Raw genomic sequence first — 15,488 nt, 5'->3', positions numbered from 1 at the left:
CTGTCACTCCGTGGTGCCCATCTCTCCACGGCTCTGACGTTTTTTTTTTTTTGTACGAACACCAGGAAGTATTTCAGAGTGTTCATTTGTAAACAGGACATGCCTGTGGACCTCAGACAGACTTTGCAGTTGGATTCGTGAACCCTAAGAATCTCCTGCATGGAATCTGTTGCTGCGTGCAGAACGCTGGAGAGAGCTCACTGGTAACACGGCCGAGGCTGCTGTGTGCTTTCCCACTGAGGCCAATCTGGTCCGAAACAGGTGACGCTGTATCTGTTTGTCTTCCTGTGATGTAACATGACACATAATGACATGACAAGATGTGTTGAATCGTCTCTTGTCGCAGCGTGAAGCGGCACCGCGTGACGCACCTTGACAAGTCACATCACAGCACCTCTTCGCCTTGATTGGTCCTGATGTGACATGACATGACAGAATACAACAGTAAGTATCTGCAGATTCAACAGCCCCCAAAACGAAGCAGATTCATTCAGTGTTTCTAATAATTAAACTCAGTAACTAAAGCTGCAGCACAAGTCAGTAAAAATCCTTCATTTCTGAGACTCCACGTTTAGTTTTTCTAAAGTTTGTGTGTCCGTCTGTATTTTTGAGGACAGGTGGAAACCTCCAGGCCATGGGTGATTCCAGTCTTGCACAAATCAGTAGAGAAATGTTTCATCATTTTTCACCGATGAATCTTTGCAGCTGCTTTTAGCTGCAGGGGTTTTGTTGCTGTATGTGTCTGCAGCTTGTTTGGATCATTGTCATGGTGGAGAATTCCTCTCCTGCCAAGCATCTGGGAATCATCCTTTCATTTACTATTTGGATACACAAAGTTGTTCTCATTCTGCCATCTATAAATGCTGTATCCCCTGCACTCACCCCCTGTCGGCACTGTGCAGTCAGCTGGAAACCTTAATTGGAATTCACATGTGCGTTTGCTTTTACTGCAGTGATGACAGGTGTTTTGTTTCACTGAGGCCGCACTCTGGAGCTCAGCTTTTATTTGATGTTCGTTTTAATCAAATGTAAGATCAAAAACCATTTAGATTAAAAAATATTGTGACGGTAGCTTTGAACATTTGAGTGATACTGCACGCCGGTGTAGTAGTTTTGTTGCATATTATCTGTAACATCATGACTTATGGCTTCATCACGGAACAAGCACCTGGGAAAAGTAAAGTTAGTGAGGGTGTGTTTCTTCTTCTTTATCCTCCACATTAAGCTCAAGAAAACAAAAGAGCAGCTACTGCCACCCTCTGCTTGGTCACTGATATAACAGCTTGTGTGTAAAGCTCAGTTTTCACTGTACACACACACCGACAGTCGTTTCAGATTTAAGCACAGCAGAGGTTGTTTTTGGAACCAAACTAGAGACGGAAATTAGGGATTGGATGGACAATTTTCAGCTACTCATGTGAAAACTTGAAGTTTCTTTGGGGAGAACTTAAGCTTTGCTAAAACAACACTTTTCCACTAAAAGGAATCAGTGCAAGTAGATACAGTTTAATGCCTCCAGAGTCCAACCTGAACCGTCTCATGTTTCCCCCCCAGTGTGCAGGATGTGGGTTTCAGGACTCACACTCAGTCATTAGACACCTATCTCTTCACACCATGGCGCCCTCTCACCTCATATTATGATGTGCTGTTCACACAGTGTTGCACTGCTCATCAGTACATGAGGAAAAATATAGTTTTTTTAAACAAACAATTTACACCTACGAGTTTTGCAGTAATGTTTGGAAATGCTACATGACACATAGACATTAATGATTCCCCCCATTTGCAGTCAGACTGTAAAGTGAGTCTGTCTCGTATGGAAGCAACAAGGTAAGTGGTTGAAAACTGAGGTTTTTTTGTGAGTGACTTACTGGTTTGGACTGGATTTCTTTGGCATAGAGGGGTTGGAGGAACTCAGAGTCGCCCTCCAGTTTCAGCCCCTTCTCTGTTATTCTGAGGTTGCCCATGCCGTCCTGTGAGGGACAGAGACACAGTCATTAGTTCGTATTCAGGGGTTTATCAGCAGATCATAATCTCCACCCCCATAATGATACAAACCCTACAACAACATGGATCTGCATCATTCTTACCTGCCAAAACATGCAGCTACGACAGAGACATGTTCGCTAAACATTTGGAAAAAAATCCTAAAACGAAGGTTTCATGCCTTTCAGGCCTTCTGCTATGGGTAACACAGGTGGACAGGGACACAACAGTATGAGAGGGAGGTTTTCTATGATCATACACAACCACCTGCTACCATGTGACGAGTTTTCGGTTTGTGTGATGATAAAACAGTTGGTAGGAATCGAGCAATGAGCATCCAAATGTGGCAAAATCTATCAAAGCCAAAGTAAAGCAGTCACAGTCAGGTAGAGGTGAAAATAACGACCACAGAGCTAAATGAGGTCGAGTTTAGGAGAAGTTATGTGTTTTTGTTTCGTCCTATTTTGATTATCAGGATGAGTCGGTGTAGTTCCTGAGGCGAGCAGCGATTCTTCAGTGTCATTTTCATGTATTTCCTGCCAAGATGGCGTAGAGCGACGAGCACGAATCTCTGGCTGTGTCCAACACCTGACATTTCACTTCTGACACCTGCAGCTTCATCCCAAACACCTGTTATCAATCTATGATGGCTGAGTGAGGAACATGAAACTTTATAATCACACACACAGCTGAAAACACAGCTGAAAACACACACACAAACACTGCACACACACACTCTGCAGATGATATAATTTCACTGAACTACACACTGAAGAAGAAGAGGAATGGATATGCACTATACACTGAGTCAGTCTCAGCAAACTGAGAGCACTAATCAGTCTGCAACATTTCCACAGAAGAGAAGGGATTTAGTGAATGTTGTGTCTACGTTCTTGAATTCACAGGAAAGATTTGTGCTCGTATCTTCAAGTTCATCCACTTGGCTGACCTCATTTTCTTTCTCAGTCTTTATGGTTGAAAACGACTTCGTTATGATGTGAGCAAGAAAAAAAAACACTTCAACACTTTGATTTGAGTCTTATTTGTCATGCACGGACCCAAAGGATAATTTCAGTTTCTCTAATTTAAACACGGCAAAACACCAAGTGCTTACCCATGCTGTACTTAGCAAATGAACAGAGTTATTTTGGGGACCACTGGGCCTAGAACATCCTTTCACGGAACTGCTAACACACATATGCACAGCAGAAAAACCCAGAGGCTATAAAGTACATTTGTCACAAGCCAAGCTGGTCACTGAATGTCACTCTCTTCACCTCCCAAGATGCAGCGAAGATATAAAAATGATTTTTTCTTTTGTGGACATTGTTTCTTATGACCCTGCTTCCTCTCTCCTGTTATGAAAACAAGAGGATACAGACAAAAGTATTGCTGCTTCCCTGTCTCAGTCTGTATACAGCAACAGGCCAAAGGATATTTATCAACCTGCAATGACTAGAGATTTGGTGACGGGGGACTGGCTCAGGGGCTGCTTTGATTCAAACACGTCTAGCAAGGCTGACCCTTGACCTTCCATCTGTTTATTATATATAAATAAATCAGCATCTGGATGGTTTTAAAGATGAGAGATGTCAGTGTGATAGAAGAGTAAGACAGAGAGAGAGAGAAAAGCCGACTCTCCGCCCATGTGATCTTCTCCCGCAAAGACTTTTTTTGTTTTCCCGTCGTCTTTTGATCCCTCAGGTTCTGATGAGCAAATGGAGATCAAGACCCCTTGAAATCCCAAAGTAACTGAGGATGGTTTTCAAGCCTCCTCCATGTAATCCTTCCCCCCACTGTGTAAAACATTAAAATTCTGGCACTGCTGCAGCAACTGGGGTTGAGTCTTGGACGTGTTGTGATTGTGAATGATCCCCAGGTGGAAATCAGCAGGCAGTCAGTGAGAAGCTGGCAGACGTTATTTAAAGTCGGTACCTGACGCTCCGATGACGAAAAACCAACCGTAAGAAAGGAGCAGCCCACAGGAGGGACTCGGTTTCAGAACAGAACTGAACTGAACACGGTACAGGTCAGGAGGAGGATGGGGTGGACAGGTGAGACCCTGCTTAGTCTCCACTGGAGTGAAATGAATGTATTTATTCTGAATCCAGGAAATGAATTCTATAAATCAGAATCTGTTTAACTAGCGGACAAATATACTTTCCCTACCTGGGGTTTCACCGCAGAGTATTCATAAATACAAATCCCTGTAGACTGATTGATTTCCATTAGAGGTGCCCACAGGTACATGTGGTCCCTTTGCACTGAAACATAAAGCATCCACCTAATGATTCCTCCCACTGGTTACTTCATATCTCAGTCTCGACAAATGCTGAGGATGCATAACAGCTGAAAAGTAATGGAGGTTGGCGTCTCTTCGTTTCACACACTTCATTTCTATGCGGGTTTTTCACTTGTGCACTCTCCTAACAGCAAAAACGTTAGAGGTCCAGTGGAAAATGGTAAAAACTGTACAATAGCTGGGTGAGTCAAAGAATGACTAAGACATGAAACACAAGTGAGGAAAATGTGAATGCAATTTAGGAAACAGAAAATTGTTTTGTTCAAATGTCTGAATTCTGACTGTGGGAAGTTATTTTCTACATAATGCCTCCAAAAAAAGAGACGTGCACAGCTTTCAGCTAAAAACCCTCCAGTACGATCCCACGTGCGACACACACACCACAGGTCAGGCACGATGCAAAACGACGCTCATGACTCTTGAGGAGGTGAAATCCTCAGAAATGTGTTTGACACAGAGGGAAGTGGACGAGGGAGTGAACGTGGGCACAGCCTTGTTTTGTTGACAGCATGGACAGACAATCTGCATCGTGGTGGTCACTGTTTGTGTTTGCAGAGTCTTGTTCACTAAGACTCACTATGCGGTCTGCTCCTGGACTGGGCCTGGAACTGAGCAGCCGACAGACGACACACAAGTTGATGCACATCAGAGATGGGATTGTTTCATTGATTCATAACATACGAAATAATTAGAAACTCGCTGACAGTCACAAAAAGCCAACAGGACTCAAAACCAACCTCTAACTTGTCTCCTCATTTGCATGACCCCTGATTTAATGGAGAAGCATCTTGTGAACACACAGAAATGACAGACCTAATTGAAAATGACTGTAAGAGACACGAACCAAAGTTACAGTTTTGTTTTTCCTGACCTGCAGTGGGATAAGAGGCAAACGCACATTATTAACTTCATCCATCCGTCAGTCAAATCATGATGGTCTTACTGAAACCAGGGCAGTTGGGCTCAGATCGCTGGGTGCAGCTGTTCCAGTCAAAACTTCTCTTTTCCATTCTCTGCTGTGACCGTTGCACAGCGAAGCGAGACGAACGAACAGCCATGAATAATTCAGAACAGCTCTTACCAGGACGGAGGCCTCTGGACGCTCAGGTGTTACCTCTCTACTCTTTCTTTTTCCTCTTTTCACCCTTTCATCTCCTTAACATCATCTCGCTGATCATCCCGTCTGTCAGTTTCAGACTCTTCCTGTCCAATCTCTTCCTCCCCCTCCGTTTTCCATTCCTACCTCGATTTATTCTCTTTCCCCCTGTGCCGCCTGTTTACCTTTAGATGTCTCTCCTCACGTATCAGTCCTTCAACTCCTTTCTCTGTCAGTTCACTTCAACACGGTGTTTCAATTCGAGTGGCATGAAATTCAAACAACTTGCTGTCAGAGGAGAATGAGCAGCAGATTCAGGTGGCAGCATTCACAATAATCCCAAACCCAAGTCAATTACACTACTCAGTCTCTCAGACAAATCCAACATGCATATATGAACCAGAAGAGGCAGGACCCATTGATGTTTGACCTTTAGTCAAATGAGCGGCTGTATATCAACAGGTATTACTGCCATATTTGCAACGAGCACAGGCCTTCTGGCCCTCAGAGAATACTGCCTAAATATTTCATTGCTGCCCTGACCTTTTCACTACCACCAAAATATATACTGTGGATATACTGCACCATAGGGTTTAGTTTTAGTTGTACCTTTAGGGGAAACGCACAGTAGCTGAACACATGGAGAGTATTTCTCAGTCTAAGTGAAATCATTCAGATTTCAGGTTTGATGTGGCCAAAGCATTTGATTGGAATATAATAATCAGATTTCTTTGACGTGCAAAGTGGTTGAAGCTTTTAATCTGCCACAAATATAATAAAAGACGTAGATGAAGTTTTTTTTTTACAATTTTAAGACATTTGAACAGATTGAACAGAGGAAGATAACATCCATCCATCATCTATACCCCCCAGGGACCTGCTGGAGCCTATCCCAGCTCTCTTTGGGTGAAAGGCAGGGGTCCACCCTGGACAGGTCCCCAGTCCATCACAGGGCCACATAGAGACAAACAACCTCACACACTCACACTCACTCCTATGGGCAATTTAGAGTCACCAATCAACCTGACATACATGTTTTTGGACTGTGGGAGGAAACCAGAGTACCTGGAGAAAACCCACACAAGCACAGGGAGAACATGCAGACTCCACACAGAAAGGCCCCTGATGGGTTTCAAACCAGGAACCTTCTTGCTGTGAGGCAACAGTGCTAACCGCTAATCCATGCTGCCCCCAAAAGGTTTGTTTGTTGTTTGAACAGCTGGTTGTTTGGAGCCTTTTGACCATCAAGATGTTCAACGATCCTTAAATCTTTGAAAGTCTCCAACAAAAACATATCAGCCACAGACCAGTTTGGTTTTGGTTCCACCAGGTTTCTGTTCCCCCCAGAAACTCGTCCCATCACATAATGTTCCCCCCATATGAGGCAGACATGAGCAGGTGCCCCCTGCAGCCTCTAGGAGGTGTTAGCTGGGCCTGGCTCTTTGAATCCTTCTCTTGCCTTGCTTCTCTGAAGCAGTGATAGATTTGGACATAATTCATTGCACATATACCCAAAGTTCCCCGTCTCCCTCTCTCCCCCTAATCCTTTCCTTCCTCTCCAAGCCTCCCCCTCTCCTTCCTTCTCTCTGCACAGTATTTGCTGCAACAAGGACTAAATTGATTGACACTCAACCCAGCGTCGCCTCCACTGTCCCCACTCCGTTAGCTTGATAGTTATTGAGAATTTATTATGTTTGTTTGTGTTATTTTTGTGTGTACTCGGGCCTGATTGCGTCCACAGTCTGTGTGAGTGTGTGTGATTGGCTGCTCTGTGTACCTGAGTGTTTGTGGGGGGAAAAGAAAATGTCTGTCTTGTAAATAACATTTGTGCCTTCAGTTCCCTCCTTTATTCTCCAGATTTATTTGGCTCTGTGCTCCACAGCAGAGACGGGGGGGGGGGAGAGGAGGAGGACGAGGAGGAGGAAGAGGAGGAGCGGCGAAAACACAGACTGACGTAATCTGTCCTCTTATCTATAGCCAGCATTGTTTCTGTATCTATACCATCTCCCTCTGCCTGTTGTCTCCCCCCGTCTCTGACATCCTCAGAGAGCTGGAGTCACTGCTGTCAATAACGCACAGCTCTCGGCCCGTTATTGAGCGTCTGCATCGATATGCATCAAGCCGCCACCCGAGGCTAAAGCAGACACGGGAGTCCTGACGCTCTGGGGGGAATATTACCACTCACCAATCACACTTATGCATGCTCGAAGGTGAAAGCTATGTTTGGATGCTCCCACGCAGAACAAGGTTTTCTGGGATCAGGTGTTTGGGCAGTTTTCTCCAAGAATGAGAGAACAAGCTTGTGACCACATTATCATGGCCAACGGCTGTTTCAACAGCGTTGACGTGGGTGGACCGTCTGTTTTCATAAAAACAGCTTGTGGAGCTGTGTTAACTTTGACTCTTATTTAGCCTTGGATCTTCTGGCAGAAATGTTTCGTGGTTAACTCAGTTAAATTAAATTCCAGTTTTGTTTTAGTCCAATTTTTAATCTCATTTTTGTGCTGCATGTTTAATCCACGTCTCTTTGCACCGTAGAGCAACAAGTGATCCTGTCGCACAAGAGAGCAATAAAACAAGAAGCCTGGTTCATTAGCCGACAGTATTTAAGCTGAGCTTTGTTGAATGAGACTTAATATACCTCGTCTATCGGTTTTTGTATTTGCTGACAAAAATGCTCTTGTATTAAAATATTACTTATTGAGCTTTACTCTAATTTTCTCCATGAAAAATTGCCAACAAATATTTTCCATCAGAGACTTTTATTGAAAAATAAAAAATAAATAATAACACTGTGCAGAGCTCCTGACCCCGAGCTACTGCGACTGTTTATTCATCCGTGATGTGATTATATTTAGGTATCTCTAAACATCACAGGCTTTGGTCTCAGGTTTAGGGTTGAACACAGGACAGACAGGAATTATTTCCCAAATCAGAAACTGGATCTGAATCCTTTAGAGGAACCGGAGCCTCGTCTGAACCGTCCTCTCCTTCCCAGAAGACACGATCTGGATTCACAGAGACCAAAACCTACAGGTGTGTTCAAGTTTGTCCCCAAAAGGCCAGTAAAGCAGGTTAATGGAACATAACGTCGTCCATTTATCTGTAACATGCAGTGATGATGCATCACGTCTAGACTCTGATTACATTATTTACATTAGCACATGGGTTTACTAGTGACTGGAAACCTCCTGCTCAGACGATGTTAATGTCCCATTATTTTTTATTCTTACACAGCAAATAAATGTTTCTTTTGGGGATAATAAAAGTTAATCAGTCATGTGATGCAAATGGATAAACCGAACGCTCCATTAAACGCTCCGTGTGACGACGTGACGGACTCGATCGGTCCCGACTATGACTCCCACCAGCGGATGCACCCGATTGATGCGACCCGAGGACACAAAGATTAATGGGCTGGCAGTGACACAGACTGTGGTCCTGTGCGGTGCAGGGGCCGAGCGGTGTTCCCTTTGCGCGGTGAGGTGAGAAATAAAGGTTGTGGAGGTCGGAGTGGTGCCTGGGTGTGTACTGTAGCATGTCTGATGTTCATGTAGGGGAAAACATTTACATTCCCTCATAAACCTGACATGAATGTTTATCGTTTTATTAAGCATGACCACAATCCTTCCTCTAAAGGTATCAGTTTTTTAACATGCTGTCACTGGAAATGCAAAATTTCATTGAAAAGAAACCAGGGATTTGAAGACTGCATGAAATTTAAGGTCTCATTAAATACTGTGTGATCAAAATAACCTGAAAGATGCTCAAAGTGTATAAGAAATAATAGCTTCAGGGACCGGCCCAGAACTGTACGACACTGAAAGCTGCAAAGACACAATCCTACCAACTCAGGGTGACATTTCTTGGCTGTATTTGAAGGAGCCTTTGAAAAGAGACTATAGGCAATCTAGCCCCTGAACTGGAAACACAGCAAGACATAAAACAGAGGCTTTCACAAATTTGTTTCACTCTGGGTAAAGAGTAAAAATCGTAAAATTCCCCACATCTGAACCATAGGTTGCTGGGAACTTTTAACTCCCCACCACAAGATGCCCAAACCCGTCTTCACAGGCTGCTTTGTGCCACCGTCAGTGCCGAGAGAATCAATTTGCACTTCCATGGCAGGGAGTCAGATACCATGACAACATTACAATCAGAAAACAGGAATTGTAAAGAATATAATGTGGTGGATTAGCAGATTTAAATTACAGCCTCTGTAAAGCTCACCCTCCAGGCAGCTCAAACATCTCAACCCCTTCCAGCACATGTCAGCAAATAATGACAAGTGGCTCAGAAGTAAACGCAAGCTGCATGTTTGCCACAGGTAAACACATGACAACCAAGGAGAACCGTTCCCTCATCACTGCATTGAACAGATCACTGTGTGGATGCAAAACAACTCCCTCCAAATAAACAGTGACAAGACTGAAATAATCATCTTTGGGATGAAGAAACAGAAACGGAGAGAAAGTGTCAGCAGTCACCTCGAGTCTCTTTCTCTAAAATCTAAATATCAGGTTAGAAATCTAGGAGGACTCACGGACTCAGACATGAATTTTAACAGCCACATTAAATCGATAACATCGTCAGCATTTTACCATCTCAAAAACACTGACAGAATCAAAGGGATCAGGTCTAAACCAGACTTAGAGAGACTCATCCATGCAGTTATCTCCAGCAGGTTAGATTACTGTATCGGCCTGTTCACGGGGCTCTCAAAACGAGCTGTGAGGCAGCTACAGTACAGTCAGAACGCTGCTGCTCAGGTCCTGACTAGAACCAGGAAGTACAACCACATTACTCCTGTTCTCAGGTCTCTGCACTGGCTTCCTGTCCCTCAGAGAATAGACTTTAAAACAGCCCTGCTTGTGCATAAGTCTCTTCATGGCTCAGCACCACATTACATCTCTGACATGTTGGTGCCATATGAACCATCTCGGACTCTGAGACCATCAGGGACAGGCCTTCTGCTCGTGCCCAGAGTCAGGACTAAACAGGGAGAAGCAGCGTTTCAGTTCTATGCAGCTAAAACCTGGAATAGTCTCCTGATGATGTTAGACAAGCCTCATCTCTGACAATGTTTAAGTCCAAGCTAAAAACTTTCCTTTTAACGTGACATATAACATATGACAACTGACAGTGTTTTATCCAAAGTGATTTATCTGCACTGTCTCCTTTAATTTTATTCCAAGTTCATCTCCTGCTATTTGCTGTTTCTTATTTTGATTCTTGTCTCTGTACTTTGAACTTGTCTTTTATTCCTGTAAAGCTCTTTGAATTACTCTGTGTATGAATCCTGCCATATAAATGAACTTGCCTTGCCCTGTTTATTCTCTTGTTCACAGCGAAACCCATGTTAGCATTTCAAATGCAAATGAACGCATGAAAGAGGGCTCTGGCCACCTGCGAGCCACTGTGCCAAAAAGCTCTTGGAGAGCCAAATGAAGCCCCATCGAGCAGCAACAATGCATCTCCTGCAATCCAGCCCCACTCCACACAGGGCTCTTCGCTGGGCCCGGGTGGCTGCCAGCCGCCAACATGGCTGAACTCCCAACTAATACATTTTTCAATTGATCTGTTTGATAACAGCAACAGAAGAAAGTTACAGTCTGAGCGAAGCAGCACCTGGAGCTGCAGCCCTGAGAGGCCGCTCTCTTTCTCTCGTTCCACAGGTGATAGCTGCAACGTCATGTAGCAACACCCTGAGATGGCTATCAGTGGAATTGGCTTTGAAATTGCTCTCCACTGCGAACCCCCGCTTCTCTGATTGAGGCCCTCGACGCAGCACCACATCATCCATCAATGGATGGGGAACGCAGATAGGGAAGGCCGGTTTGGTTTGGAGACAGGACCCGAGAATGAAAGATGGAAAGGAGGAGGGCAGGAGGGGGCTCCGGTAAAGACAAGGAGACATAAGACTGGGTAAAGTAGATAGATAAACACAGCAAACAAGATAGTAAAGAGAAAACAAGACAGATGATGAGGTTAAAGATGCTAGTGGAGTGATGCAGCAGGGAGGAAGGGGGTTAATAATGAGTTTGAATTAGAGGTTGAGGAAGGGAGAGAGGACAAGTAGTGAGAGGGAGAGTTCATGTCCACATTAATGTGGATAAATTTGAAAAAGTCATTTCTCTCTCTCTCCCTCTCTCCCTCATCCACTTTAATCTGCTGCTTTCCAAACCCTGGCCGTTCCAAAAAAGCTCTCCAAGGTGTAATTCTGAAAAGGCTGCAGCCACTTCAGTCTGATCACCTGTGAGGCTTTTACAAACACGGACAAAATACTTTACTTTTTGGCAGCAACTATTTAAAGACAATTCTTGTCTTTTAGTGAAATATCGTGGTGGAAACTGGACGGCTAGCTGTCAAATCCACCAAACAGAGTCCACCAACCTTGTTTCCACATTAACCAGACAGTTATTTATATAGTCTTCTGTAAAACACACACATCTCTCTTACCCTGGCGACGACTCCGAAGCTTCTCTGTGCCTCTTTATACGCGAAGACTTAACTGGAGGTCAGGACATTTCATTTGTTCCCGTTAAACGATTAAGAGCAATAACAGGAGCATGTTACGGTGTCGCGAGTCTTTTCAGAGACTCCATCTCCCCGTGCCCGTGGCTGCCACGCGTCAGTGTCACAGGTCGACAGATTTCCTATTAACTTCATTTTCATCTGGGACGGTCCCCGGGGGCCGATGGCTCAGTGTCCTCACACCGGCAGTGAGTGACATGTGAACACTCGGGCCTGCAGGCTGTGCTGGATGAGAGTGGACTGGACATAAGACGCCACTGGATTTACAAAGAGACACACGAGGCGGCACCTGCTGTACTTCTCAGGTTTGAAACACTGGTGGTCTGAACAGTTTTTCACCACTAAAGAAAATCAATTTTCTATAAACTGAATTTGGAGTTGGACTGAACCCTAATACACTTATTTTGTTAAAAGGAATAAAAGATGACATGTTCCTACTACAAATCTGAAATTCATTTCAAGAACGTCCTGCAATGAAGAAGTTTTCTTCTTCACTGATGTTCAGCTACCTGCCCTTTTCTGCCCCGTTTTAAAGTTCAGAAATATTTTTATTGAAAACGCCAAAAATGAATTGAATTATTTTGGACAACATGCTGAACTCCATGAGGACCTTGCACTGTCTAGTTTGGAGAAAAGAGTTTTGGGGACCATTAAGAAAAATTAAAAAACTATTGATTGAGATGAGATTTCTGCGAATAGTGTGTTTGTTCATTAAAGTCATTCTGTATTTTATATTTTAGGATCTAATTTGTGAATAAATTTATGTCCTCAAAGCAAATAACCAAGTGTCCTCACTGTCTAACACTTTTCACCTTCAAATATAATGGGGACAGTAAGTCCCACACACACACACACACACACACACGGGTAAACTGTGACAGTATTGTAAGTGGTGCAATCATCTCCTGATTATTAAGTAATTACTGTGGGCTAATTGGAAGTGGTTATTGTTTTTATGGTTCTTGGAGCAGCTTTGTGATGGAGTTTCATAGGAGACAGAAACAAACTTCGGTCGCTGTCACAGCAGCCTTTGCTTTAGTGTGTCTGTGTGTGTGTGTGTGTGTGCGTGTGTGTGAAGACACCAAGTCATCCAGTCCTTTGTCTGAGCAAAAGGAAAATCACATCAGAAAAATACTTCAGGAAAAGTAAAGATGCTGCATTTAAAGCGTTTTAAACGTTTGCTAACACATACTGTAAACATGCGACTGATACTGTAGGAACACTAAAGCATGCTGGGAAATGCAGTTCATATAAAAACAAATCTAATACTGAGCAAACCCCATCTGCTTTATAAGGCTCTGGGACAAAACTAGTTAGTCGACCAACACTTTTATTTATTTTCTGTAGCTTCTCATTAATCAGTGTTTGATCATCTCAATGCATCACACTGATCATCCCCTTCGCCTGATCTCCCTGGCACCTCCCTGCAAAAGTACTGCTGTAGTACCACTGTAGCATCAACACAACCCTCCCTGTGATCTACGTCTCCTGCCCACACCTTTTCCCTTTTCTTTCTCTGAATGACACAGTTTGAACGAGGTCTTTGTGCTGTGCCCGAAGCTCCAGATGCCGTCGAAGAGGTCTTCAATAAAAATCCCTGCTCTCTTCTGCACCATGTAGAAATTTACAACACACAAATTTCATTAAATCTCAGGGTTGCTCAGATCGAATGGCCTCGTCTTCAAGGCACAAGCAGGATCAAAGGGATGCCAACGGCCGGAAGGTCCCCGTACATTCAGAGAGACGGTGGGACGGACGGGGACATGCAGACAAACGAGGAGCTGACTGGCATCTTCCTTTCACATTTATACCGACTTGTACCAGAGGCATGAAAAGTCTCACTTAACGGGCTCCAGAACATCCTGCAGCCAGACGGTTAAAGCACACGCTGCATAGCCGCAACATCCAGGGATCGATTCCAGCTGCCTCGTCTCTGTTTGCTGTTCAATAAGGGCGAAAATGTCAAAGACTCCACATCCAACTTCCCCTGATGAGCAGCAACAATCTCAAATTACCTGTTTGGTTATAAACCAGGTTATATTCACAGAAATCCAAATATATAGGCTGTCTACAGTAAGACTTTCATTGAGGTTATTAAAGAACTTTCTTTTACTACACAGCTGTAAACTCCCAAGTCAATAAGCAGATATATTGTTCGTCACTGCCCTATGGATCACACCTGATTTCTAATCTGACCTGACCTGATATCATCGTCTTCGTCTTCCAGTCACAGACGGAAAACCTGTTTTATTCAGACCCAGTCAAACGAACGTGACTAAGAACACCTGTCTCTGAAGAGGAAAACCTCCTGGAGACACGAGCACAAAATAAGAAAGTGCACAGAAATGTGTCACACTGTTGGGTGACTCAGAGTAAACAGACAGACTGAAGGTTTTCCTGCACGGTGCAGGTGTGTAACAGCAGTTGTAGGAAAGCTACAGCACATAAACACATATTTACATGTTGTCTGAACTCAGGAGGGTGGTTGCTGAGGCTAGCTCCCACCAAACAAGGAGAATTATGAACATGTATCAAATCTTATAGTCTTGGGACACTGATAATTTAAGATTAATGGTGTAAATGTGTTAAACAGACTTTGACTCTCCACAAACTAACCAAACGGGTCTTTTTAACGTCATGTTGTAGAAAAACTAAATTACTGATCTGGAAATCTGTGCACATGGATTATCCCATGATACACTGCAGTCGACTTGACTTGGGATTTTATTTTTAAAGTGTGAAATAACTTGCAGTAATCGGACCCAACAGGTGTCACCTTGTCTGTATGTTGTTATATGTACTGTAAATACGATATGTGTTAGATTAAAATCATAATATTCAGGGTGTATATTCTAAGATACAAAGCCTTACAAACTAAATCTGTGGACTGAGGTAATGAAATAGATGCGAGTACATTTTTCCTGAACAGTCCAATATGATTTTCAATAACTTATTTTTAGTGGATCTGTTTTCTCTTTGGGCTCGGCTGGTTTTAATGACCAGAGTTGGGTAAGTTTGTAAAGCCAGGCTTATTCCAGACCTTTAAAAGGTCGAACATAAAAAACAACTACAGCACAACAAAACATTCATCATTGAACCTCACTCTGTTGTTTTTAAAAGTAAAGTCCAGAGATTACATTGGCTTTGGTTTAAATGCCACACGCGTCTCTTTGGACAATGCAGACAGTGGTGAAGTGTTTGTGACCTAACATGATCCATCTGATTTTAGTTTTGACCTGAGAGAAACCTGTACGGCCTGCGGTCGGTGTCCGCCCCTCTGCTGATGAAATAATTACTCACTCTGGGACAAATAAAGTCGAACTTTGGCCTGTGGACTTTAATGTTGCTGAATTTCAAATACAAATGACAGAGCAGAAATAAAAGTGGGGGTTTGTTAGCAGCAGAGACGTCACACCCTTTTGGGAAATAAGCTGATGCATCTGAATGAATTGACAAATTATGGTGTGTTCATCCAAAAACTGGTTTTGGAAGGCTGGATGGATTTAGTGAGTCATCCCGGTCCACCAGAGCTGCTGGTGGTTTTTCCTAATTAAAAAGACAAAGGAGTGT

The 15,488-nt window shown here is 43.5% G+C and overlaps 1 protein-coding gene across 4 annotated transcripts in view; it reads right to left on the bottom strand.

Moving 5' to 3' along the window:
* The window catches only part of sgcd (sarcoglycan, delta (dystrophin-associated glycoprotein)), a 101,684-nt gene that overhangs the window by 48,571 nt on the left and 37,625 nt on the right, over window positions 1-15,488 (bottom strand). For all 4 annotated transcript variants that reach the window (XM_026329017.2, XM_026329016.2, XM_026329020.1 and 1 more), the window contains one exon: window positions 1,872-1,973. In XM_026329017.2, the coding sequence (XP_026184802.1) occupies window positions 1,872-1,973 (102 nt within the window). The remainder of the gene's footprint in view (window positions 1-1,871; window positions 1,974-15,488) is intronic.

The sequence above is a fragment of the Mastacembelus armatus genome, chromosome 14 (assembly GCF_900324485.2).
Source record: "Mastacembelus armatus chromosome 14, fMasArm1.2, whole genome shotgun sequence".
Taxonomy (NCBI): Eukaryota; Metazoa; Chordata; class Actinopteri; order Synbranchiformes; family Mastacembelidae; genus Mastacembelus; species Mastacembelus armatus.
This window is presented reverse-complemented; position numbering and strand designations above follow the sequence as displayed.